At 56.0% G+C, this 27,529-nt stretch overlaps 2 protein-coding genes across 5 annotated transcripts in view; both read left to right on the forward strand.

Moving 5' to 3' along the window:
- The window catches only part of LOC125428893 (tripartite motif-containing protein 10-like), a 120,848-nt gene that overhangs the window by 28,601 nt on the left and 64,718 nt on the right, over positions 1-27,529 (forward strand).
- Positions 1,001-27,022, forward strand: LOC125428593 (protein ZBED8-like). Of its 4 annotated transcripts, XM_048488987.1 has the most exons (6): positions 1,001-1,289; positions 4,106-4,203; positions 6,573-6,699; positions 7,733-7,858; positions 21,354-21,635; positions 25,004-27,022. In XM_048488987.1, exons 2-6 carry the CDS (start codon positions 4,186-4,188, stop codon positions 26,875-26,877), a joined length of 2,427 nt encoding a protein of 808 aa, XP_048344944.1. In that variant the 5' UTR covers positions 1,001-1,289; positions 4,106-4,185; the 3' UTR covers positions 26,878-27,022. The 4 variants fall into 4 exon arrangements, with proteins under 4 accessions (XP_048344944.1, XP_048344946.1, XP_048344945.1 ...); XM_048488989.1 differs by lacking the exons at positions 1,001-1,289; positions 4,106-4,203; positions 6,573-6,699; positions 7,733-7,858 and adding an exon at positions 19,488-19,564; XM_048488988.1 differs by lacking the exons at positions 1,001-1,289; positions 4,106-4,203; positions 6,573-6,699; positions 7,733-7,858 and adding an exon at positions 19,492-19,564 and having other exon boundaries at positions 21,351-21,635.

A 27,529-nucleotide genomic window follows, 5' to 3' on the forward strand; every position in this document is an offset into this window, starting at 1 on the left:
CAAGAAGCGGAGAAAGAGTTCATGGGTCATGAAAGCTGACTGCCACATGGAGCGGTTTTCCTTTCCCGCACTCCTTTCCTTGTATGCATGAGCGAGCCTTATTGAAATGGAATGAGAGCAAATGTCCCTGTGGTCTCCATTACAAATTTGCTTGCACGTGCATTAACAGTCATCGTGAGATAAAGGAGAATTTTGTTCTCAGCAGGGGGACTGAAGCTAAGGAATAATAAAAAAGGGGACATCCATCATATGGGGCTCCCAGTCCCCAACGAGCAGGGCAATTAAACAGCTTGGCAATTAAGACCTATCTGTCCTATCTGGGGAATTCAGATTAGCCTGTGCACTCCCACACACGCCAGCTGGGTGACCTTGCTGGCTAGTCACAGCTGGAGCTCTCAGTCAGCCCCACCCACCTCACAGGGTGTTTGTTGTGAGGGGGGAAGGGCAAGGAGGATTGTCAGCCCCTTTGAGTCTCCTGCAGGAGAGAAAGGGGGGATATAAATCCAAACTCCTCCTCCTCCTCCTCCTCCTCTTCTTCTTCTTCTTCAGTATAGAACGTGGCCTTGTAACAAGCCAATTCCTGTTACCTCAAGAATAACACTACCTGCACTACTAAACACAAACACGGTTTACGACTTTAATGAGGGCCAAATGGTTGCGTTATAAACGACCTAGCAAAAAAACCCAAATGGTTGCCTCATAAATGATTGCTAAGTCAGTGAAAAGGGATATGTACCCTTTCTTCACACAGTCATGAAAGCTGACTGCCACAGGGAGCGGCGTTTCCATTCCCGCGCTTTTCCCCTTGTCTGCATGAGGGACCCTCGTTGAAAGGAGAGCAAACGCCTCCGTGGCCCTCCAGCTCTCCTGCAGCTTCCCTTTGCAACTCTCCTTGCAAGCAGGAAAAGGGAGGGTCGCCTCTCAGAGTCATGGGGGAAGAGGCGGCGCGGTGGTTTCCGAGAAGCGGGCAGGGCAGGGCAGGGGTGGCTTTGGAGGAGGAAAGAGCTCCGTGCTCGGCGGCTTGGCAAGTGCTTTCCCCGCACACCCCTGACCTCCTTTTGCGGGGACACTACAGCCCCCTTCTTTTCCTCTCACGCGCGTCGGGGAGTTTCCTGCTTTGGTGCGCTGCCAGTCAGCAAGGTAAGGCAAGGGGGGGTGCTTGCAAATCAGCGGAAGAGGGAAGCCTTCTGCATATTCCTGCCCCCCCCCCTTTTTTTTTGGACTTGCTTCGTGTGCCCCAGGACTGAAGTGGGAGCCGGACACTGCAAGCAAGCCCTTGCTTCGTTGAAGTAAATTGCAGACCGACGTTTGTCTTGGAAGCAGCAAGCGGGAGGACGCTTTCAGGGCTGACATTTCAGATTGCATTTGGGGGGGGGGGGGGTCAGGGTTATCACATTCTGGGGGTGACCCCCGCCCTCCTTGCTGGAAAGGCCCTGGCCAAATAATGCAAAGGCCTCACTGCTGCAAGAAGAAGAAGAAGAGTTTGGATTTCTATCCTGCAGGAGACTCAAAGGGGCTTACAATCTCCTTGCCCTTCCCCCCCTCACAACAAACACCCTGTGAGGTGGGTGGGGCTGAGAGAGCTCCGAGAAGCTGTGACTCGCCCAAGGTCACCCAGCAGGTGTGTGGGGGAGTGCACAGGCTAATCTGAATTCCTCAGATAAGCCTCCACAGCTCAGGCGGCAGAGCTGGGAATCAAACCCGGTTCCTCCAGATCAGAGTGCACCTGCTCTTAGCCACTGCTCTTAGCCACTACGCCATTGCTGCAAGGAAGGATTGGGTTGTTATCACAGAGGTTCTGGATGATTTGTTAGCCAGGACTGTGGATCTTCCCCAGGAGGAAGGTGTCTTTAATGAGAATTCAGGAATATTTGATTAGGATACAGACACTTGCAAATCCCAAATCTTCTCCCTAAGCAGCCCTTTTGGAAGTAGTATTAAAAGTCCAGAGTCCCTGTTTAGAGAGACCCCGGGCAGAGATCTCCCAAGCCCCCCCACCCCACTTCGCTACCAGGCCACCTGTGCCACAGTTCTGTTACAAGAAGCAGAGGCCTCTTCCGCACACGCAAAATAATGCGTTTTCAAACCACTTTCACAACTGTTTGCAAGTGGATTTTGCCATTCCGCACAGCTTCAAAGAGCACTGAAAGCAGTTTGAAAGTGCATTATTCTGCTTGGAGTTCTGCCAGGCAGGGGTCTGCAACCTGTGGCTCTCCAGGTGTTCATGCTGGCAGGGGCTGATGGGATTTGTAGTCCATGAACATCTGGAGAGCCGCAGGTTGCGGACCTCTGTGCCAGAGTCACTTCATTCAGACATATAAATGTGTCTGCTGGGAGAGAATTCGAATTGATGGGGCAATTCTTGGGCGACCACGCGGGGTTCGTTGTCCAGATTATTTGCTCAGAGGCTGTAAAAGTTTTCAGACAACTTTTTGTGTGCAAAAGATGACCAAAGAATCCTCACTCACTACGAAGATGCATGGTATTGTCCTAACTCCCATCTTTCTGTATGTAAAGGAAAAATTAATAGTTGCAGGTCCACGCCCATTGAGAAATGGGGAAGTGGGTCACGGGGAAGTGAAGCACACAAGACATGAAGAAAACAAGCCGTGGAGAAAAGGCAGTGATTAGCACATCCTGACAAATGAGGATAATATGCCATATATGGAAATAATGTTAAAGAAATCAGGGGATTGGAGATTGTGAGCCTTCCCTAGCAGCCAGGACTGGACGGGAGGACAGGAGTGGGAGGGGGGGGTGAGGTATAAGAGGGGTTGTGTTGCAGAGCCCCTCCAGAGACCGCACCTTAGGTGCCCTCCCACCATGCCTGCAGCCGCATATTCAATAAACCGCTTACTGCTGACCGCCTTGTTTGGAGATATTCTTTGAGAACATTTTTCACAACATTTAAACAAGGACATGTACCTGTTTTGGGCAGCGGGGAGCCAGCATGGTTTAGTGGTTAAAGTGTCAGACTAAAACCTGGGAAAACCACGTTCGAATCCCCACTGGCACCATGGAAACTCGCTGGGTGATCTTGGGCCAGTCACACACTGTGACTCTGCCTAGGAGTACCAGGGTGACATGAAGGCAGACAGTGAAAACCACCTCTGAGAGCCAGCGTGGTGTTGTGGTTGACTCTAATCTGGAGAACTGGGTTTGATTCCCCACTCCTCCACATGAAGCCTGCTTGGTGACCTTAGGTGAGTCACGGTTCTCACAGAACTCACTCAGCCTCACCTACGTCACGAGGTATCTGTTGTGGCGAGAGGAAAAAGCCACAACAGAGTGAGAGAGAGAGAGAAGAGAAAGGCAGGGTATAAATCCAAACTCTTCTTCTCGAACATGTGTCACCATTAGTTGTGACTTAATGGCAAAAGCTCCCCACAAAATCTTTTTTGTGGACAACTGGACAACTAGGAGCAGCAGTGGCGTAGGAGGTTAAGAGCTCGTGTATCTAATCTGGAGGAACCGGGTTTGATTCCCCGCTCTGCCGCCTGAGCTGTGGAGGCTTATCTGGGGAATTCAGATTAGCCTGTGCACTCCCACACACGCCAGCTGGGTGACCTTGGGCTAGTCACACCTTCTCGGAGCTCTCTCAGCCCCACCCACCTCACAGGGTGTTTGTTGTGAGGGGGGAAGGGCAAGGAGATTGTAAGCCCCTTTGAGTCTCCTGCAGGAGAGAAAGGGGGGATATAAATCCAAACTCTTCTTCTTCTTCTTTTTACATCGTTATTACATTGGCCTTTTTCAGGCAGGAAATGAAATGTTTCCTTCGTGGAGTTCAGCACGGCTTTTCCCTCCTTTTGTTTAAAAACATTTTATTTCCACCCTGGAAACGTTTTATCGGAATCAGATATTAAAACAGTTCTTTGGTTTCAAACGTATAAAAGAAAAGTTTTCCCTCACTGTACGAGCATATTTAAAGCGTCTTATGTTTCCCGCTCCTGTTTCCCACGTCTCTGTGCTGTTCCTGAATTTCCTCCTCGGAGCCATTTTATTGCGTCTCTGAGCTCACTCCATTTCCCCTTACCTCTTTATTGTCATAATTTCTATTTTCCTTTTTTTAAAAAAATTAAATCTTCAAACCATTCAACACATGTAGCCACAGAGAATCACAGCTAGGGAGCAATGAAGCATCAATGCTACAATTAACCAAAAAAGGAAAAGCATCTCACGGCAGCCATGAATCGTTTTGAGAAGGTGAGTGTGGACAAACATTGTGGCAAACAGGGGGGGTGTGTGTGTGGAGAATTTTGTAAATGTTTTAGGTGTACAGAAAGGGCCATTGTCTCCTTTGCCCCACCTCTTAAGGTGTCACAGCAATACAATACATACAATCATCTTTGAAAATTTGCTTGCCCTCCCCCTCCCTTGCATGCCACTCCTTACTCCCTTCCCTCCCTCCCTCCCCTTCCCTTGCATGCTACCCCTCCCCCTCACTCTCCCTCCACGAGGGTGGGTGGGCCATGTCCAGATGCCGGCCCCCTCCCTTGCATGCCACCCCTTCCTCCCTCCCTCCCCTTCTAATAATAAGCATCTATACTTAGCATCTATACTTCTTGCTCTGTCTCATTCTACCCTCCCTCCTCCTGCTTGTCAGGGATGACACCAGAGATGTATCTAGGCAAACTGGAGCCCAGGGACAAAATCTGAATTTGGTGCGCCCCCACCCCCCCCCACCCCATGGGCGGCCACCCTCCCCCACTACAACCAAACAATGATTTTTTTGCACCAGCTCACAAAACACTTCCCACCCCCAGCAAAACATACGTGGCTCTCTCCCCACCAATTCTCTTTCCTAATTTTGTCCTCACACCAACCCGTAGGTTATTAGCCTGAGAAACAGCTCCAAGCCAGTGCACGTGGGTGTTAAGCATGTAAATCCCTCACAAATCATCCCCAGCAAAACATTTACCAAAGAAATGTCAGCATCATCTCTCACGAAACACCTCCAGTGGAATCCACTCCCAAACAGCATCACTTTCAGTGTTTAAACTGGGAACCTCACATTCTCCCTGTAAGTCCATGCCAAAGGGGGTGGATCTAAAAGGAGAATCTGGGGAAATTTGGAGGGTGCCTGCTGTCAGGAATGCAATTGTTAAGCTAACAGCACCAAAATTTCAGGGTATCTTTAGGAGACTCTCCTGATGATACCACCCAGGTTTGTTGAAGTTTGGTTCAGGGGGTCCAAAGTTATGGACCCTCAAAGGGCCATCTCCTATTACAGTGGTGGCGAAGTTATGGACCCTCAAAGGACCATCTCCTATTACAGTGGTGGCGAACCTATGGCACGGGTGCCAGAGGTGTCACTCAGACCCCTCTCTGTGGGTACGCGCAAACAAAGTGCCCCCCCCCCCCCACACACACATCTAGGCTGGCCTGGGCTGCTGGGCTTGATTATTAGCATTAAACCTAAGACCTAGTTTTGAGGAAGCAGTGTAGGTAACCCTGTTAAGCGCTGATAAACCCCACTGATTTTCATGCGAAGAACTAAAGCGCGATCCTTTACCTGGGTGTAAGCTTGGTTGCTGGCAATGCGGCTTGCTTCTGAGTAAGCCCTCCTAGGATCATGATTCACCCGTTGGAAGAGTTGCACGGTTGCTTCAAAGCAAAGCCACCAACTACCACCGAGCTTACTCCTGAGTATCGCACGCCTCAGAGCCAACTGTTTTTTCTAAATGAAAACCTCAGAATTCAGGTTAAATTGCCGTGTTGGCACTTTGCAATAAATAAGTGGGTTTTGGGTTGCAGTTGGGCACTCGGCCTCGAAAAAGTTTGCCATCACTGTCTTATTAGCTCCCATTGAAAACAATGGGGGATGGGGGCACCCCTTTTGGGAGTCCATAACTTTGGATCCCCTGAACCAAACCTCACCTAACTTGGTTGGTATCATCAGGAGAGTCTCCCAACAAATCCCTGAAATTTCGGTGCTGCTAGCCTAAAAACTGCGCCCCCTGCAGGCCAAAAACTGAAAAAACACTAAAAAAATACAAAGCACACACAAATGAACCTGAAAGCAAGTCCAAAAAAGGGTACCCCACGTCCCTAGGCAAATACGCCACTGGACGGCACCTAGTAGATTAAGATGCATTCCTGGCTTAATGTGATCGCTATAAAATATATGGGCAGCCTCCCATATGCTGAATTCTGGGCCTTGCATGCGGCTGGGAGTGCTGCCATTTTACTTCGCAATCCTTCTTCTTTAGTTTCACTTCCTGTTTTACATAAGACCCTAAAAAGCATCCTGCTGGATCAGATTAGTGGTCTATCTATAGTTTACTTGCTATTTGACTAAAGAAGTGTTTCCTTTTGTCTTGTACCAACTGCCTGTCCATTGGTGAGCTCTAGCATTATGAGAGAGGGAGAAAAAGCTCGCCCTGACCACTCCATCCCAGAAACCTCTGTCAGTTCCTCCCCATAGCCTTCTTTTGTCTAAACTAGGAAGTCCCAGCCTGCTTTGGCTGAAGACCAGGATTTTTCTACACAGACCTCAAGGCTAAACTTCTGCTGGTCTTCTGAGATGACGCCCAGGCAACCTTGAAGAGACGTTCTTGTTCTTTCTTTCTCAGGACCGTGTGAGTTTTGAAGATGTGGCCGTGTATTTCACAGAAGGGGAGTGGGCCCTGCTGGGTCCAAAGCAAAGAGCCCTCTATCAGGACGTCATGCGGGACAACTACAGCACCGTGGCCTCCCTGGGTAAGGGTCCCTGCCCACTTGTCTCCTGAAACACCAGATTCAGGCCTCAATGTCCAGTGTGGCAAGAGAGTCTCCTTGTCTTTCTCTGCCTTCTTATTACCGGGAGCCTGTCACTGACTGATGAAAACTTTCACATATGAAGTTGCCTTATAGAGAATATCAAGTTGATTGTTGTTTTTGGCACCCTAAAGTCTTTCCTAACATTCCAGGGGAATGAAGTTAGATCCTTTAGATTCAAGGCACGGGCTCTCCTCAAAGCTGTAGCTCTCCCGCAATCACCTGAGCTCCACACAAATTTCAGCATTCAGCACTATAAAGTCTTGGATTTTGTGGTAAACCAGTGAGGACTGGTGGTTACAGTATCGGACTAGCAGCTCGCTGTGCCATGAAGGCTTGCTGGGCTAGTCATGCACTTTCACCCAAACCTACCTCACAGGGTTATTGTGAAGATAAAATGGAGCAGAGGAGAACAGTGTCAGCTGAAAAAGCAGGGTGTAAATGAAGTAAATATGAAGAAGTAAACAAATCTCTGACTGGCCTCTCCTCCTGCTGTTTTCTTCAAGAATGAGGCCTTTAAATGACTGTGAGCAACTCTGGGAACCTTTGAAAGCTTTTCTGTGAAAAGACCAGAAGTGTTGGCTTGCCTGCTATTGGCTGAACATTCCCTGACTTGTGCTGTGGGAGGAGTTTTGTGTGTGATTTAGGGCCTGTGCTCAGAGATGCCTGTGAGGGACAGTGATGACACCCAGTTGTTCTTCTTAGTGTTCTGACTGAACTGGGTTCTCTAAGAGGCAGAGACTTTTCAAGCCACTGGATTATTGCAGGGGCTGAAGAGGTGTGCCAAGATTGAAGCCAGCAGACTGATATTTCTGAGCTTTGCCTCAGTCTATCGCTTGTCTGCACCTACACGGATCTTCAACCTCTTTCCCTTTTCAACGGGTAGATGAAATTTCTGTTCTGGCTTTACCGAGTATGTGCACCAGTAGGTGACAAAGGTACAAAAGTGCTTCTGATGCTCTCTGTTTCCTTCCAGCCACAAATAAAGGACACCCAGTTCCAAAGCCAGGCCTGATCTCTCGCATCGAAGCAGGGGGGGTGCTTTGGCTACCTGATCCACGAGAGGTTGCAGAGAGGCAGGTCGCTTCAGACTCCAGCTCAGGTAAGGAGTCTGCAGGGCTGGCTGACATCTCCCTTGTTGATATGGGTCTGGGCCAATCCCCCTCACACCTGGCAGTATTAAATGCACACATAAATATTTAGAGGCTTGGTCTAGGGGACAGCGAGTTCAAACCCTCCTTATCTGTGAAGCTTCCTGGGTGATATTGGGCCAGGTTTCCTCAGCCAATTTTTGAAGAAGGGTTGCATCTTTTTAAAAACTTGATTCTGAAATTGCATCCTGTGTCTTACGTGTTGTACCTGCCATTTTCCTAGGAGTTAAGAATTCCTGTTCAAAGTGTAGCAGCCCTTTTGGGTTTGATAGGGTAACTGGCTAGTTTAATATTTCAATAAAATTGCCACTTATGATACTTCATTTCTTTTTATTTCCCTACTGTGTGCAAAGTGTGGCAGCCATTTTGGATTTGGTTCTGCCTCCTTTGGCAAACATTTCAGTGTGGCACTTTTTGCTCCAAAAGATGCGTCAGGGCTTATTTCCAGGGGATGTCTTATTTTTTTCCATGATTTTCCATCCCCCACGTGACTAGATCAGCTGCACCAGGGAATCTGTAACTGGGGCTTATTTCTGGAATAGGGCTTATATTTCAAGCATCCTCCAAAAATCCCAAAAAATCATGCTAGGTCTTATTTTCGGGGTAGGTCTTATTCAGGGAAATAGGGTAAGTGGAGCTGAGAGAGTTTTGAGAGAACTGTGACCAGCCCAGGGTCACTCAGCAGGCTACATGCATAGGAGCTGGGAAACAAATCCAGTTTCTCCAAATTAGAGTCTGCTTCTCATGTGGAGGAGTGGGGAAACAAACCTGGTTTATCAGATTAGAGTCCCCCACTCTTAACCACTACACCATGCTGGCTCTATAGGGTCATCATAAGGCATCTGCGACCAGATGTCATTTTCCACCATTGATGGTTTGTTCTGCCTTGTAGGTCTGTCTATGTTAGCGAAAATATGATCTTCAGATCATCTAAATAAATGAAATCGACTGTCATCCTCGTAATACTCACCATTCCTGGTTGAAGGCAGGGTTCTTTCTTAATTTTCCTTTTTATTCCAGCAGTCAGTGGCCATCCAACTGAGAACAAAGAGGATCTTTATCCACTCAAGAAAAAAAAGAAAACATTATTGCACAGAGCCCAAGAGACCATTTCCAAAAATCAACAGAGAGGGGAAACTTCTGGGATATGTTGCAGACCGGAAAGACCTGAAGGAGGGCAAACTGGAAAGAAAAGAGAATCTCCTCACAGGGAGGGCGGCGGAGACATCAGTGAGCCAACGGACCAAAGAAGAAGTCACAAGAGTAGGAGACCAAAAACTTTCATAGCAAAGAAAAGGAGAAAAGAATCCTCCCCCAAACATGGTAAGAGGGAAAGGTTATTTGGCAGATGAGCAGGATAAATAGTAGGATAAATAGTAGACTGCCACTGATGTGGAGGAGTGGGGAAACAAACCCAGTTTACCAGATTAGAGTCCACCCCTCTTAACCACTACACCATGCTGGCTCTATAGGGTCTACATAAACAATTGAAAAAATGCAATTAGTATCCACAAGGCTATAACCACAACCACGTGGTATATTTTAACTAACGAGTCAGTTTATAAATGGAAATTTACAATAAATCATGTGTTTTCATTCACTTCATATATACATTTCATCATCCAATATTATGTCATATCAGAGATAAGTACATAATCTATATATATAAAAAGCTAACAGTGACTTTGTTAGTCATGCCCTAACGCCGAAATGGCTGGACGGATCGCCCCCAAATTTTCACAGGACGTCCCTCCCCGTTCTGGGCAGGCAATGAGACCTTCAAATCGCCGAAAGTCCATACCTGAGCTAGGTAAAACGTCTTTTTCCTGGCAAACCAGGCCATGAAACTGGCTGTGTTTAACTGTCACCCTTAGAATGTTCCTGCAGCCTGTCTGTGGCCTGAGGGGTTGGTATGCCTTTAGAATGTTTGCAGAGATGGCCAGAGATGAGCAGTGAAAACAGTAAATAGGTAACACTGTTAGGTAATACGACTGGAAGTGAAACATGTACACACTTTGCCATGTGAGACGTCAGGTGGGGTTCCCCCCCCCCCTCACACGCAGGTAACTTTCACTCTCTGTGCCTCACCCACTGCTACCACACAACATACATACTTTCATATACATCCAGCTCATCCTCACACACCTCACTCTGCCCTCCCTCACATCCAACCACCACTTACCCACTTCCTCACCCATATTTGTCACAGCTCTCTTTTACTAAAAGCGAGTTGGAGTTTGCCTTTTTCTTCTAAGAAAATCCACGGGATGGGGGCAAACCAACACTACCAGCTCCGCTTCTTTTGCACATGGCCCTTTAAGAACCCAGGGAGCTGGCCTCGATCTGAGCGCCTCACCACCCTGCCTCTGCTGCCTGACTGGGATAGCCTGCTTGCCCCAGTTCAGCCTTACCCAAGCCAGGACTGTGCGTGTCAACCAGCCTCATGGACAGCGGGATTCGCACTCTGGACAGTTCCGTTGTGGAATGGAAAGGGTTACCTTATACTAAAAACACAAGGCACCACCATATAACAATGTGAATTGAACAGGGAAAGAGGGATTCCATTTGACCACCCCAAAAGGCTATGCTGCGAATCACTGGACCTGCGTGGACATCTATGTGGGTTGCAGACTGTGATGAGAAGGACAATTGCCACAGCAACGCGTGGCCTGGCCCCGCTAGTTTTACATAAACTACTTTCAATTCTAAGCAATTCAAAGCTTTTTCAGTTACAAGCAATTCAAAACTATGAAAATATGAGGTGGGGCTGGTTAACCTTCTGGATTTTTAGTTAACCTCGTAAAGCCTTCCAAGGCCCCTCAATAAATTTCCTGTGTTAGGCTTTTCTGACTCAAAAAGTTTATTGTCTAAATCGGGTTGGCAACCTTTACCACCCAAAGAGCCATTTGGACCCGTTTTCCACGGCCCTGAAGATCTACTGAGCTGGAGAGGCGGCTCCGGTTCGGCCCCTCCACTCACCTTTCCTTCCAGCACTGGGAGGCGGAGGCGCCGGGCAGGGAAACCCCCTCTACCCGACGAAGCAGGCAGCCGCCTGCTCCGTGGGGCAGAGGGGGGATGGCGACTGTGGTGTTGGCAGGGGGGGGATGGCGGCTGCTCTGGAGGGACACGCCCACACTGCCCTCCAACCTCCAGGCCACGAAGAGCCACAGTATAAGGCTGAAAGAGCTGCATGTGGCTCCGGAGCCACGGGGTGCAGACCCCTTGTCTAAATAAATGAAATCGACTGTCATTCTTGCAACAGTCACCATTCCTTGTTGAAGGCAGGGTTCTTTCTTAATCTTCCTTTTTATTCCAGCAGTTAATGGCCATCCAAGTGAGAACAAAGAGGATCTTCACCCACCCAAGAAAAAACAGAAAACATTACTGCACAGAGCCCAAGAGACCATTTCCAACAATCAACAGAGAGGGGAAACTTCTGGGATATGTTGCAGACTGGAGAGACCTGAAGGAGGGGAGACTGGAAAGAGAAAAGCCAAAACATCTCCTCACAAGGAGGGCGGTGGAGACATCTGTGAGCCAACGGACCAAAAGAGAAGTCACAGGAGTAGGAGACCAAAGGCATTCATCGCAGGGTGGAAAGGATCCTCCCCTAAACATGGTAAGAGGGGAAGGTTCTTTGGCAGATGAGTGGGACATAGATAGTAGGAGAACCCTGAGAGCAGCAAACTATGAATGAATTTCTGCAATCACCCCTGATGACTTTCCTCTCCAATTGATGAGAAATGGTGTTGACTTGAAACATCTCCAATAGGTTTATTCTTGATCGAAGATAAGACTAGGTGGTATAGCTTTGCCTCGACTCTATTACCGCAGATCGAAGGTGAGCCTCATGTAATGGAATATTCCTCCAGGGAAAGGTGTTTCCTACATCTAGAAAACTATATAATATCTAGTTTTGTACATGCATAACTTTTATTTTTGGGAAGAGCAGTAGATCTCGCAATCCCCTTCCCCCGAGTTTTCATTGTTCCGTCACAGGTTGATTGCAACATCTGTAGTTCTGTGAGGGCTAGCCCACACGAATATGTCAATCTCTTCCACTATCCACATGGATCTATTTTTCAGGTTGCCTCAGAATTTTCTGGATCAGTTTCTAGCTTTGAGGCAGTTATGGAGGGAGTTTCAGGTGTTATATTAATCTTGTACCCCATGTGCCAAATAGCTGCATTAGGCTTACACCCTGTGAAAATCTTCATTTTCCCCATTTTTAACAGTCCCTTATTTGGCATTCTTAGTTCAAAGTTCCTTGGGAAAAAAAGATTCCGCATTCCCACTGTATTAGTTGTTCGGACATCCTTCCTAGCTAGAAATGCTCAAGGCAGACATCCAGAGGAAGAGTATCAGGGAAGAGCTAAAGTGGAGGGTTTTTCCCCCTTCCTTTATTCTTCCTCCTTCACCCAGCCTTTGGTTTTCACCACATAGTGAATGGATTGAAGCAAGAAAAACATTATTTTAATACTTTCTTTGTTGAGTCTGTTTCCACATAAGAACATAAGAACGAGCCTGCTGGATCAGACCAAAGTCCATCTAGTCCAGCTCTCTGCTACTCGCAGTGGCCCACCAAGTGCCTTTGGGAGCTCACATGCAGGATGTGAAAGCAATGGCCTTCTGTGGCTGTTGTTCTCGAGCACCTGGTCTGTTAAGGCATTTGCAACCTCAGATCAAAGAGGATCAAGATTGGTAGCCATAAATCGACTTCTCCTCCATAAATCTGTCCAAGCCCCTTTTAAAGCTATCCAGGTGAGTGGCCATCACCACCTCCTGTGGCAGCATATTCCAAACACCAATCACACGTTGCGTGAAGAAGTGTTTCCTTTTATTAGTCCTAATTCTTCCCCCCAGCATTTTCAATGAATGCCCCCTGGTTCTAGTATTGTGAGAAAGAGAGCAGCACTTCTCTCTGTCAACATTTTCTACCCCATGCATAATTTTCCCCCACCCCCCCCCCCCCCCACCCCCCCCCCCCCCCACCCCCCCCCCCCCCCACCCCCCCCCCCCCCCACCCCCCCCCCCCCCCACCCCCCCCCCCCCCCACCCCCCCCCCCCCCCACCCCCCCCCCCCCCCACCCCCCCCCCCCCCCACCCCCCCCCCCCCCCACCCCCCCCCCCCCCCACCCCCCCCCCCCCCCACCCCCCCCCCCCCCCACCCCCCCCCCCCCCCACCCCCCCCCCCCCCCACCCCCCCCCCCCCCCACCCCCCCCCCCCCCCACCCCCCCCCCCCCCCACCCCCCCCCCCCCCCACCCCCCCCCCCCCCCACCCCCCCCCCCCCCCACCCCCCCCCCCCCCCACCCCCCCCCCCCCCCACCCCCCCCCCCCCCCACCCCCCCCCCCCCCCACCCCCCCCCCCCCCCACCCCCCCCCCCCCCCACCCCCCCCCCCCCCCACCCCCCCCCCCCCCCACCCCCCCCCCCCCCCACCCCCCCCCCCCCCCACCCCCCCCCCCCCCCACCCCCCCCCCCCCCCACCCCCCCCCCCCCCCACCCCCCCCCCCCCCCACCCCCCCCCCCCCCCACCCCCCCCCCCCCCCACCCCCCCCCCCCCCCACCCCCCCCCCCCCCCACCCCCCCCCCCCCCCACCCCCCCCCCCCCCCACCCCCCCCCCCCCCCACCCCCCCCCCCCCCCACCCCCCCCCCCCCCCACCCCCCCCCCCCCCCACCCCCCCCCCCCCCCACCCCCCCCCCCCCCCACCCCCCCCCCCCCCCACCCCCCCCCCCCCCCACCCCCCCCCCCCCCCACCCCCCCCCCCCCCCACCCCCCCCCCCCCCCACCCCCCCCCCCCCCCACCCCCCCCCCCCCCCACCCCCCCCCCCCCCCACCCCCCCCCCCCCCCACCCCCCCCCCCCCCCACCCCCCCCCCCCCCCACCCCCCCCCCCCCCCACCCCCCCCCCCCCCCACCCCCCCCCCCCCCCACCCCCCCCCCCCCCCACCCCCCCCCCCCCCCACCCCCCCCCCCCCCCACCCCCCCCCCCCCCCACCCCCCCCCCCCCCCACCCCCCCCCCCCCCCACCCCCCCCCCCCCCCACCCCCCCCCCCCCCCACCCCCCCCCCCCCCCACCCCCCCCCCCCCCCACCCCCCCCCCCCCCCACCCCCCCCCCCCCCCACCCCCCCCCCCCCCCACCCCCCCCCCCCCCCACCCCCCCCCCCCCCCACCCCCCCCCCCCCCCACCCCCCCCCCCCCCCACCCCCCCCCCCCCCCACCCCCCCCCCCCCCCACCCCCCCCCCCCCCCACCCCCCCCCCCCCCCACCCCCCCCCCCCCCCACCCCCCCCCCCCCCCACCCCCCCCCCCCCCCACCCCCCCCCCCCCCCACCCCCCCCCCCCCCCACCCCCCCCCCCCCCCACCCCCCCCCCCCCCCACCCCCCCCCCCCCCCACCCCCCCCCCCCCCCACCCCCCCCCCCCCCCACCCCCCCCCCCCCCCACCCCCCCCCCCCCCCACCCCCCCCCCCCCCCACCCCCCCCCCCCCCCACCCCCCCCCCCCCCCACCCCCCCCCCCCCCCACCCCCCCCCCCCCCCACCCCCCCCCCCCCCCACCCCCCCCCCCCCCCACCCCCCCCCCCCCCCACCCCCCCCCCCCCCCACCCCCCCCCCCCCCCACCCCCCCCCCCCCCCACCCCCCCCCCCCCCCACCCCCCCCCCCCCCCACCCCCCCCCCCCCCCACCCCCCCCCCCCCCCACCCCCCCCCCCCCCCACCCCCCCCCCCCCCCACCCCCCCCCCCCCCCACCCCCCCCCCCCCCCACCCCCCCCCCCCCCCACCCCCCCCCCCCCCCACCCCCCCCCCCCCCCACCCCCCCCCCCCCCCACCCCCCCCCCCCCCCACCCCCCCCCCCCCCCACCCCCCCCCCCCCCCACCCCCCCCCCCCCCCACCCCCCCCCCCCCCCACCCCCCCCCCCCCCCACCCCCCCCCCCCCCCACCCCCCCCCCCCCCCACCCCCCCCCCCCCCCACCCCCCCCCCCCCCCACCCCCCCCCCCCCCCACCCCCCCCCCCCCCCACCCCCCCCCCCCCCCACCCCCCCCCCCCCCCACCCCCCCCCCCCCCCACCCCCCCCCCCCCCCACCCCCCCCCCCCCCCACCCCCCCCCCCCCCCACCCCCCCCCCCCCCCACCCCCCCCCCCCCCCACCCCCCCCCCCCCCCACCCCCCCCCCCCCCCACCCCCCCCCCCCCCCACCCCCCCCCCCCCCCACCCCCCCCCCCCCCCACCCCCCCCCCCCCCCACCCCCCCCCCCCCCCACCCCCCCCCCCCCCCACCCCCCCCCCCCCCCACCCCCCCCCCCCCCCACCCCCCCCCCCCCCCACCCCCCCCCCCCCCCACCCCCCCCCCCCCCCACCCCCCCCCCCCCCCACCCCCCCCCCCCCCCACCCCCCCCCCCCCCCACCCCCCCCCCCCCCCACCCCCCCCCCCCCCCACCCCCCCCCCCCCCCACCCCCCCCCCCCCCCACCCCCCCCCCCCCCCACCCCCCCCCCCCCCCACCCCCCCCCCCCCCCACCCCCCCCCCCCCCCACCCCCCCCCCCCCCCACCCCCCCCCCCCCCCACCCCCCCCCCCCCCCACCCCCCCCCCCCCCCACCCCCCCCCCCCCCCACCCCCCCCCCCCCCCACCCCCCCCCCCCCCCACCCCCCCCCCCCCCCACCCCCCCCCCCCCCCACCCCCCCCCCCCCCCACCCCCCCCCCCCCCCACCCCCCCCCCCCCCCACCCCCCCCCCCCCCCACCCCCCCCCCCCCCCACCCCCCCCCCCCCCCACCCCCCCCCCCCCCCACCCCCCCCCCCCCCCACCCCCCCCCCCCCCCACCCCCCCCCCCCCCCACCCCCCCCCCCCCCCACCCCCCCCCCCCCCCACCCCCCCCCCCCCCCACCCCCCCCCCCCCCCACCCCCCCCCCCCCCCACCCCCCCCCCCCCCCACCCCCCCCCCCCCCCACCCCCCCCCCCCCCCACCCCCCCCCCCCCCCACCCCCCCCCCCCCCCACCCCCCCCCCCCCCCACCCCCCCCCCCCCCCACCCCCCCCCCCCCCCACCCCCCCCCCCCCCCACCCCCCCCCCCCCCCACCCCCCCCCCCCCCCACCCCCCCCCCCCCCCACCCCCCCCCCCCCCCACCCCCCCCCCCCCCCACCCCCCCCCCCCCCCACCCCCCCCCCCCCCCACCCCCCCCCCCCCCCACCCCCCCCCCCCCCCACCCCCCCCCCCCCCCACCCCCCCCCCCCCCCACCCCCCCCCCCCCCCACCCCCCCCCCCCCCCACCCCCCCCCCCCCCCACCCCCCCCCCCCCCCACCCCCCCCCCCCCCCACCCCCCCCCCCCCCCACCCCCCCCCCCCCCCACCCCCCCCCCCCCCCACCCCCCCCCCCCCCCACCCCCCCCCCCCCCCACCCCCCCCCCCCCCCACCCCCCCCCCCCCCCACCCCCCCCCCCCCCCACCCCCCCCCCCCCCCACCCCCCCCCCCCCCCACCCCCCCCCCCCCCCACCCCCCCCCCCCCCCACCCCCCCCCCCCCCCACCCCCCCCCCCCCCCACCCCCCCCCCCCCCCACCCCCCCCCCCCCCCACCCCCCCCCCCCCCCACCCCCCCCCCCCCCCACCCCCCCCCCCCCCCACCCCCCCCCCCCCCCACCCCCCCCCCCCCCCACCCCCCCCCCCCCCCACCCCCCCCCCCCCCCACCCCCCCCCCCCCCCACCCCCCCCCCCCCCCACCCCCCCCCCCCCCCACCCCCCCCCCCCCCCACCCCCCCCCCCCCCCACCCCCCCCCCCCCCCACCCCCCCCCCCCCCCACCCCCCCCCCCCCCCACCCCCCCCCCCCCCCACCCCCCCCCCCCCCCACCCCCCCCCCCCCCCACCCCCCCCCCCCCCCACCCCCCCCCCCCCCCACCCCCCCCCCCCCCCACCCCCCCCCCCCCCCACCCCCCCCCCCCCCCACCCCCCCCCCCCCCCACCCCCCCCCCCCCCCACCCCCCCCCCCCCCCACCCCCCCCCCCCCCCACCCCCCCCCCCCCCCACCCCCCCCCCCCCCCACCCCCCCCCCCCCCCACCCCCCCCCCCCCCCACCCCCCCCCCCCCCCACCCCCCCCCCCCCCCACCCCCCCCCCCCCCCACCCCCCCCCCCCCCCACCCCCCCCCCCCCCCACCCCCCCCCCCCCCCACCCCCCCCCCCCCCCACCCCCCCCCCCCCCCACCCCCCCCCCCCCCCACCCCCCCCCCCCCCCACCCCCCCCCCCCCCCACCCCCCCCCCCCCCCACCCCCCCCCCCCCCCACCCCCCCCCCCCCCCACCCCCCCCCCCCCCCACCCCCCCCCCCCCCCACCCCCCCCCCCCCCCACCCCCCCCCCCCCCCACCCCCCCCCCCCCCCACCCCCCCCCCCCCCCACCCCCCCCCCCCCCCACCCCCCCCCCCCCCCACCCCCCCCCCCCCCCACCCCCCCCCCCCCCCACCCCCCCCCCCCCCCACCCCCCCCCCCCCCCACCCCCCCCCCCCCCCACCCCCCCCCCCCCCCACCCCCCCCCCCCCCCACCCCCCCCCCCCCCCACCCCCCCCCCCCCCCACCCCCCCCCCCCCCCACCCCCCCCCCCCCCCACCCCCCCCCCCCCCCACCCCCCCCCCCCCCCACCCCCCCCCCCCCCCACCCCCCCCCCCCCCCACCCCCCCCCCCCCCCACCCCCCCCCCCCCCCACCCCCCCCCCCCCCCACCCCCCCCCCCCCCCACCCCCCCCCCCCCCCACCCCCCCCCCCCCCCACCCCCCCCCCCCCCCACCCCCCCCCCCCCCCACCCCCCCCCCCCCCCACCCCCCCCCCCCCCCACCCCCCCCCCCCCCCACCCCCCCCCCCCCCCACCCCCCCCCCCCCCCACCCCCCCCCCCCCCCACCCCCCCCCCCCCCCACCCCCCCCCCCCCCCACCCCCCCCCCCCCCCACCCCCCCCCCCCCCCACAGCTGGCATCTTCAGAGGATGCCAGCCACAGATGCAGGCGAAATGTCAGGAGAGAATGCTGCTAGAACACGGCCATACAGCCCGGAAACCACACAGCACCCAAGTGATTCCGGCTGTGAAAACCTTCGACAATACATGTCTGGAATGTTTCAGTGGAGTCTGCCCTTGCAGGGACGTCTCCCCCACCCCCTTCTTTGCAAATAAAGATACTTAAAACTCTTCTGTTGGCTGGATGTTTGGTAAGAGAGAAAGTTTTGCAAGATATCAGGAACGTTCTTGTGGCTGGAAATGAATATCCATTCTGCAGAGCTACTATATCGTGATGAGGACTCAATTCTTCCTTGGCTGTGGAACAGAAAATGTGCTGATATGGCAAACAAGCAGAGAGCCTGAGAACAAAAAAAAGCAGTTTCTGGAAGGTTCTTGTAGGTAGACCTGGTAACTGGCTAATGCCAGATAATGGGCTGTCCATCTCTGCAACTCCAGCATCACCCTTTAAGCTGGCACGCGGGCGCCGGGCAGGGATACTTGTGAATAAGCAGACACACACACACCGCCAGTGGTGGGATCCAAAAATTTTAATAACAGGTTCCCATGGTGGTGGGATTCAAACAGTGGCGTAGTGCCAATGGGGCTGGGCGGGGCACGACAGGGGCGTGACCGGGCATTCCGGGGGCGGGGCATTAATAATTTCTCTGTTACTGTAAAAAACTCTTACTGTAAAAAAAAAGTTCCTAATTTCCAGCTGGTATCTTTCTGTCCATAATTTAAACTCATTATAGCAAGTCCTATCGTCTACTGCCAACAGAAACAACTACTCCTCCTCGAATTGACTGCCTGTCAAATACTTAATACTTTCAAATACTTAATTTTGTTTCTAGAAATCAAAAGGAGGATACTTTCCTTAAACAAGGAACTTTACCATATTTCTAAAACATGTTTTCAAAACAGCCCAACAGGGAGAATTATCCCGTTTTTCTACCTTCGCTAACCAGCCACATAGGAAACAACAGGACTTTATGATGTTTGGACCTAATGGGATTTCTAACGGAAAAGCAGACCCAATTATTAACCCCCTCTCGGCACACACAAATAATTAGAAATCCACTCTGGGGAACTGGTGAGAACCTGCTGGATCCCACCTCTGGACACACACACCCCCTCCATGCCATTGCCAGGTCGGTATGGTAACATCATGGAGGCAGGAAACCGCGTAAAGTCCTTCACCTCCAATATCTCTTGAGGCAGAAGTTCTCTCAGCGCTCATGATCTACAAACCCCGCCCTCCTCCTCCTCCTCCTCCTCCTCCTCCTCCAAGGACCCTTGGAGAAAACTCTCCTGCAAAGGGGTATCAATGAGAGAAAGAGTTTAATGGGTCATGAAAGATCACTGCGGCACGGGGTGGCTTTTCCTTTCCCGCGCTCGTTTCCTTCTCTGCATGAGGGAGCCTTGTTGAGAGGAGAGCAAACGTGCCCGTCCCCCTCCAGCTCTCTTGCGGCCAGGCGGTCTGCAGCCCCAGAGCGTCCCTTTGCAACTCTCCTTGCAGGCGGGAAAAGGGAGAGTTGCTGCTGCAGGGTCGCTGCTCTCAGAGCCGCGGGGGAAGGGGGCGGTGCGGGGGTTTGGGGAGGGGCTTCTGTCCTGCCGCCCCCGAGAAGTGGACCGGGGTGGCTTTGGAGGAGGAAGGAGCTCCACGCTTGGCTGGTCGGTAAGTCCTTTCCCCACACGCCCCCGGCCTCCTTTTGCGGGGACAGTCTCGGCTTTTCCTCTCACGCGCGTCGGGGAATTTTCTGCTCTGGTGCAAGGCAATTGGGGTGTGTGTGTGTGTGTGTGTGTGTGTGTGTGTGTGTGTGTGTGCTTGCAAATCACTGGAAAAGCGAGTGCGCCCCAGGACTGAGGTCGGAGCCGGTCATTGCAAACAAGCCTTTGTTGGAGCCCTGCAGCGACCAGGGTAAATTGCAGACCTGAGTTTGGCTTGAAGGTGTCGCGGTAGCAAGCGGGACGGCGCTTTCAGGGCTGACATTTCAGATTGCGTGTGCGTGTGTGGGGTGTGTGTGTGTGTGTCACAGTCCCTCACATGTCGATTTCTGAGCCTTGCATGTGGCGGGGAGGGCCATTTTGCCTTGCTTGAATCCCCTTCTCTGGCAGCACTGCGCAGCATGTGTGGGTCAGGGGACCGGCAGGAGAGCATGCGCAACTGAGACACAGAGGCAGCAGCTGTGGAACCAGTGGACCCACCCAGCTGCCTCCCCACCCCAGGGTATGCTGACATTGGGAGGTGGGAGATGTCAGTCATTGCCCCCATCTAAGAAAGGACTTTAAATTCTCCCGCAATCCTTCTTCCTTATTTTTGCTTCCCGTTTTATTTATTTATAGACCGCCCTTCCCCAAAGGGCTCAGGGCGGTTTTGCACAAGACCCTAAGAAGCGCCCTGCTGGATCAGACTAGTGGTCTATCTATAGTTTATCTTTTGAGCCATAGTTTATTAGTATAATACCATCTTTTCATTTGTGGCTGTTTTACCAATATGTGCAGATTTCTTGACTTCAACTCAAAGAAAGATACAGTAACTGGCCAGTTTTATACATCGGTAAAATTATATCTGTAAAATTGCCACTCATCAATATGGAAATAGCCACTATTCCTGGTCTTTTCGTTTAATTTCTTGTTTTTCCGGTGATGCAGTGGTTTATTCACCCTGACCTGGAAGGCCCAGACTAGCCCCATCTCATCGACCTCAAAATCTGAGCAGGATCTGCCCCGCTTAGTACTTGGATGGGAAACCACCAAGGAAGCCCAGGGTCACTACTCAAGAGGCAGGAAATGGCAAACTACCCCCTGAACGCCTCTTGCCTTGAACAGAAGGAGAGAAGTTTGGATTTATTCCCCGCTTTTCTCAACTATGAGCAGTCACAAAATGGCTTACAAACTCCTTCCCTCACAACAGACCCCTTGTGAGATAGGTGGAGCTGAGAGAGTTCTGAGAGAACTGTGACCAGCCCAGGGGCACTCAGCAGGCTACATGCGTAGGAGCTGGGGAACAAATCCAGTTCACCAAATTAAGAGTCTGCCGCTCATGTGGAGGAGTGGGGAAACAAACCCGGTTTCCCAGATTAGAGTCCCCCACTCTTAACCACTACACCATGGTGGCTCTATAGGGTCATCATAAGTCGTCTGCGACCAGATGTCACTTTCCACCATTGATGGCTTGTTCTGCCTTGTAGGTCTGTCTATGTTAGCGAAAAGATGGTCTTCAGATCATCTAAATCAGGGGTCTTCAATGGCCCTCCAGGTGTTCATAGACTACAGTTCCCATGAGCCCTACCACTTGGTCATGCTGGCAGGGGCTGATGGGAATTGTAGTTCATGAACATCTGGAGGGCCATAGTTTGAAGATCCCTGATCTAAATAAATGAAATCTACAGTCATCCTCATAACAGTCACCCTTCCTGGTTGAAGGCAGGGTTCTTTCTTAATCTTCCTCTTTATTCCAGCAGTCAGTGGCCATCCAAGTGAGGAGGATCTTCACCCACCAAAGAAAGAACAGAAAACGTTATTGCACAGAGCCCAAGAGACCATTTCCAAAAATCAACAGAGAGGAGAAACTTCTGGGATGTCTTGCGGACTGGAGAGACCTGAAGGAGGGCAGACTGGAAAGAGAAGAGCCAAAACATCTCCTCACAAGGAGGATGGTGGAGACATTAGTGAGCCAGCAGACCAAAGGAGTGGGAGACCAAAGGCATTCATAGCAGGGAGGAAAGAATCCTCCCCCAAACATGGTAAGAGGGTAAAGTTCTTTGGCAGATGAGTGGGACATAGATAGTAGGAGAACCCTAAGAACAGCAAACTGAATGAATTTCTGCAATCACCCATGATGACTTTCCAGACTGGGGAGGAATGGTATTATTGCTTGACTTGAAACATCTCCAGTTGGTGTTTTTTTTTGATGGAACGTAAGAGTTGGTGGTACAGCTTTGCCTCGACTCTACCACCTCAGATCGAAGGTGGACCTCACAAAATGGAATATTCCTCTAGGAAAAGAAGTTCCCTACATCTAGAAAACTAGCATGACAAGGCTGTTTTTATAATATCTCGTTTTGGGCATGCATGACTTTTATTTTTGGGAGGAGGAGGAGATCTTGCAATCCCCTTCCCCCCAGTTTTCATTGTTCCGTCACAGGTGGATTGCATCATCTGTAGGCCTCACAAATATGCCAATCTCTTCCACTGTCCACATGGATCTATTGCCATGGTCTTCAACCTGGGGGGTCGCAACCCCTTTGGGGGTCAAATGACCGTTTCACAGGGGTTGCCGGTCCCCCTGGCATCCGCATTTTCCTTGGGCGTCCAAGGGCTCCCGAGGACAGGCTGGCTAAGACTAGTCACTAGTCACTTTTTCCTCGCCTTCCGGTCCGTCTTACCGCCTCTCCACCTCCAAACTCCTCTCCCATACAACCCTGCCTTCCGTCCTTCCCATTTTTAAACTGTCTGTTTCAAGCCCTCCCGCCAATCCCCGCGGCTTGCCTCTGACCCTGCCTTTTTGCATTCAGGGGGTGAATGCTGGGGCATTTAAACTGTGCCCTGCCCCCCGCTTGGGGTTGTGTTGTTGCCGCGCTGCCGGAGTGGGGTCAGCAAGACATCCTGGCTCTGCCCACCTCGCTGCCGGTGGGTTCGTAGCACCACTGTTTCTGCCAGCTGTCCCGGCCTCTCCTGAACTCCTGAGCTGTCCCTGTCATCTGGGCACCCTCCCACCTCCTCACCGGTGAGTTTGGGTGGCTCTCTTCCCCCCCTCCCACGGCGAGGTTGGGTCTGTCTCACCTGGCCCCAGACAGGGGGCTTGAGATTTTTATATCATCTTTCTCCCCCCTCTCTTTCTCTACTTACTTACCTACCGACCTATCTCTCTTTTTCTCCCTCCCTCCCTCTCTCTGTCTCTATCTATCTTTATCTACCTCCCCCTACCTCCCTATTCCCCCCTCTTTCATTCCCATGGCCCCTCTGGACTTGTTAGATCTCCCCCCCTACACACATACTTGTTTATGTCTGATTCCATAGTGAAAAAGCTGCTGGGTTTCCCACAAGAGTGGGAAACAGAAAGGGAACACCCAGTGGGTGAGGGAAGAGCCTCCATCCTGTTGATGAAGAGGGGTGGATGGGGATGGAAGGCTCCAAATGCCACATAGACCCCTAACCTTGGACCTTGCAAGCTTGTATAATATCAATATTTTGTTCATTATGACAAAAGCACCTTTAGTGTATAAAGGAGTGGATGTTTTTGTTTGGATTTTGGGCCAATCTCAACACATTTGCTTAATTAGATCTGTGGTGGTGCTCAAAACAGAATCCCTTCCTGAAATACAGTCCATGTTTTTCCATGAGTTACTTTCCTATTCATATCTTTGCAATAAGGCTGAAGGGGGGGGGGGGGCAGCTGCCCCAAGCACAAGGAAGAGGTTGAGGCTAAGGGGGTTGCCGCTTGGGGCCCCCGCCTAGCCAGTGGCCAGTGCACCAGGCATGTCACTGGCCCTGTTTTTGAGAGGAGGTGGAGGGAAGAGAAGAGAAGGCGATCCTGGCTTCCTTTTTAGAGTTAATTCATTTCACGCTGGGTCTTCTTTTCCTGATGCCTTCTGCTTTTCCTAGTATTATTGTCTTTCTCATCTTTTCCATTGAGTCTTGTCTTTTCACGATATGGCCAAAGCCAATAGCTTCAGCTTCGTCATTCTTAGCTGCTAGAAAGGATTCAGGTTTGATTTGATCTTTGTGTGCATTATGTGCAGCCAAGTATCTTCCAGTTTATGCCCAACCCTCTGAATTAACCACCTCCAAAACATCCTGTCATTAACAGCTCCACTTACATCTTGCAAATGGGGGGGGGGGGGTGCAAGGCTTCCTTGATGAAGTCAGTTTTGTGTTGGGTCTTCCTCTTTGCCTTGGGGGCCCACCAGAGGCTCTCTCTCCCCCCCCCACCCACCCCAAAAGGCTAGCTGGGTCATTGAGGGCCCAGCAGAGACCTTCCCTTCCCCCCACCCCAAAAGGCCAGCTGGGCATTCGGGGACCCGGCAGAATCCTATTCTCCCACCCCTTTCTATTTCCTACACCCCTTGCCACCCTCTGCCACTCCTAGCCATCTGCAGCAGAATTTCCTGGGCAGAGTATCACCCTATTTTGGGGACATGTGTCTGTCTGGGAGTGCCTGAGGAGCAGCAACGAACAGTGGTTAAGGAAATTATGATATTTATTGTGTAAAGTTGAACATTCACTTTACATATAAGAACTTAAGAACAAGCCAGTTGGATCAGACCAGAGTCCATCTAGTCCAGCACTCTGCTACTTGCAGTGGCCCACCAGGTGCCTTTGGGAGCTCACATGCAGGATGTGAAAGCAATGGCCTTCTGCTGCTGCTGCTCCCGAGCACCTGGTCTGCTAAGTCATTTGCAATCTCAGATCAAAGAGGATCAAGATTGGCAGCCATAAATCGACTTCTCCTCCATAAATCTGTCCAAGCCCCTTTTTAAGCTATCCAGGTTAGTGGCCATCACCACCTCCTGTGGCAGCATATTCCAGACACCAATCACACGTTGTGTGAAGAAGTGTTTCCTTTTATGAGTCCTAATTCTTCCCCCCAGCATTTTCAATGAATGCCCCCTGGTTCTAGTATTGTGAGAAAGAGAGAAAAAATTCTCTCTGTCAACATTTTCGACCCCATGCATAATTTTATAGACTTCAATCATATCCCCCCTCAGACGTCTCCTCTCCAAACTAAAGAGTCCCAAACGCTGCAGCCTCTCCTCATAGGGAAGGTGCTCCAGTCCCTCAATATATATTTCTATTCAGCTGTGGCCAGGACACAAGCATGGTGCCTTGAGCAAAGACAAGTGCATTTTGCCCAGAGGTGGGGTATCTGGCCTAGGCTGCAAGTATATAATTTTAAAATTTCTAAAACAACACAGGACTTTTGTTCATGGTTCATTGGGTGAACGGCATGGAGTCCGGCTGAACCGCAAGCTTGTATTGGTCCCTGGGAAACGATTGTAACATTATAGTACAGTGGAGGCCAGTTTCTCTGGATCTCAATAGAATTTATGCTCAAATACATCATTACTAGTATGAAAATTGTTGATATTGTATTTTATATTATTTTCATTAGCAAACCATCCCACGGCAATGGATTGTGCAGAGAAGAACGTCAAGAAAAGAAAATTTCGTGAGGATTTTTTACAGTATGGTTTTACCTCAGTAATTACAGTAGGAATTGAGAAACCGCAGTGCGTCGTTTGTGGTGAAGTTCTATCAGCCGAATCTATGAAGCCAAACAAACTAAAACGCCATTTTGATAGCAAGCATCCAAGCTTTGCTGGCAAGGACACCAATTATTTTAGAAGCAAAGCTGATGGACTCAAGAAAGCCAGACTTGACATTGGTGGCAAGTTCCACAAACAAAACGTTTGTGGAAAGAAAGCCAGACTCCACGCTGGTGGCCAGTTCCTCAAACAAAACATAGCAGCCGTTGAAGCTTCATATTTGGTGGCCCTCAGAATCGCCAGAGCTATGAAACCTCACACCATCACTGAGGATTTACTGTTGCCAGCGGCCAAAGACATTGTTCGAGTTATGATCGGAGATGAATTTGTTACGAAATTGAGTGCAATTTCCTTATCTAACGATACTGTCCGCAGAACTATAGATGACATGTCTGCTGATATTCTTGATCAGGTAATCCAGGAAATTAAATCTGCTCCACTTCCAATATTTAGTATCCAGTTGCTTGATGAATCTACAGACGTTGCAAACTGTTCGCAGTTACTGGTTTACGTCAGGTATATTAACGATGGCGACTTTAAAGATGAGTTTCTTTTTTGCAAACCTCTTGAAATGACAACTACTGCACATGGTGTATTTGACACAGTTGGTTCATTTCTGAAAGAGCATAAGATCTCTTGGGAAAAGGTTTGTGGCGTTTGCACGAATGGTGCTTCATCTATGCTAGGATGTCGATCTGGATTTCAACGTTTGGTACTGAACGAGTCACCAAAAGTAATCGGAACTCACTGTATGATTCATTGGCAAATATTAGCAACGAAGACGCTGCCACCAGAGTTACAAGAAGTAATGAACAGCGTCATTAGTTCTGTCAATTTGGTAAAGGCGAGCGCTTTAAACAGTCGACTGTTTCCGCAACTGTGCAACGAGTTGGACGCGCCGGACAACGCTCTGCCATTTCACACTGCAGTGAGATGGTTGTCGAGAGGAAAAGTTTTAAAACGTGTTTTTGAGCTTCGTGATGAACTCAAAACTTTTTTTAATCAGGAAGCAAGACCGCAGTTCGAAGCACTTTTCAGTGATAAAAGTGAACTGCAGAAAATAGCTTACTTGGTTGACATCTTTGCCATCTTGAATGAGTTAAATGTATCACTGCAAGGACCAAATGCAACATGCCTCGATTTGTCTGAAAAGAGCCAATCATTCCAAATGAAACTTCAGCATTGGCAAAAAAAATTGGATGAAAATAAAACTTACATGTTGCCTACCTTATCTGCTTTCTTTGAGGAACATGACATTGAACCACAAAAAAGGATTACGATGATAATTTCTGTGAAAGAACACTTGCACATGCTTGCAGATGAAATTTCATCGTACTTTCCAAATCTACCTGACACCCCATTTGCACTTGCCAGCAGCCCATTTACAGTCAAAATTGAAGATGTTCCTGAGACAGCCCAAGAGGAGTTCATTGAGCTTATTAACAGCGATGCAGCGAGAACTGATTTCTCTACAATGCCAGTTACAAAATTCTGGATCAAGTGTTTGCAGCCATATCCTGTTCTGTCTGAAACTGTGTTGCGCCTTCTTCTTCCATTTCCAACAACATATCTTTGTGAAACAGGGTTTTCCAGCTGGTTGGTTAACAAGTGTAAGTACAGAAGTAGACTTGTGGAAGATTATCTTCGTTGTGCTCTTGCAAAGACTGCTCCAAGAATTTCTGATCTGGTGAGAAAGAAGCAATCTCAACCTTCGCATTGACGTTGGCTTCTTATGCATACTGTCGCAAACTGTAGCAATGTAGTTTACTGTTGTTATATTAAGACCCATGCTACACCATGCTTCAAGACAAAATTTCATTTAGTTGTCATTAGAAATAAATATTTCACAAGATATAATTACATACTGTTTTTGTGATTAATCACTATGCTTTAATTATGTTCAATTTGTAACAATGAAAATGCATCCTGCATATCAGATATCTACATTACCATTCATAACAGTAGCAAAACAGTAGCAAAATTGCAGTTATGAAGTAGCAGCAAAAATAATTTTATGGTTGGGGGTCACCCAACATGAGGAACTGTATTAAAGGGTCCCGGCATTAGGAAGGTTGAGAACCACTGATTTAAGGCCCCCACAAGCCACTGCAAAGCACTGGCTCTCAGTGTTTACAACATACTAATGCAGTGGTGGCGAACCTATGGCACAGGTGCCAGAGGTGGCACTCAGACCCCTCTCTGTGGGCACTTGTAACAGAGTCACCCGCCCTAGCACATCTAGAGCTGGACCTGGAGCGCTGGAGCTCGATTAATAGCGTAAAGCACAAGACCTAGTTTTGGGGAGGCAGTGTAGGTGACCCCGTTAAGCGCTGTTAAACCCCACTGATTTTCATGAGAAGAACTAAAGCACA

The sequence above is a fragment of the Sphaerodactylus townsendi genome, linkage group LG03 (assembly GCF_021028975.2).
Source record: "Sphaerodactylus townsendi isolate TG3544 linkage group LG03, MPM_Stown_v2.3, whole genome shotgun sequence".
Classification (NCBI taxonomy): Eukaryota; Metazoa; Chordata; class Lepidosauria; order Squamata; family Sphaerodactylidae; genus Sphaerodactylus; species Sphaerodactylus townsendi.

Bases quoted from the DNA above. Each gene is read 5' to 3' on its own strand.
- LOC125428593 (XM_048488987.1), top strand. The intron at 7,859-21,353 runs GTAAGGAGTCTG...TTATTCCAGCAG, and splicing joins CGCTTCAGACTCCAGCTCAG to TCAGTGGCCATCCAAGTGAG. The intron at 21,636-25,003 runs GTAAGAGGGTAA...TATTTTCATTAG, and splicing joins AGAATCCTCCCCCAAACATG to CAAACCATCCCACGGCAATG.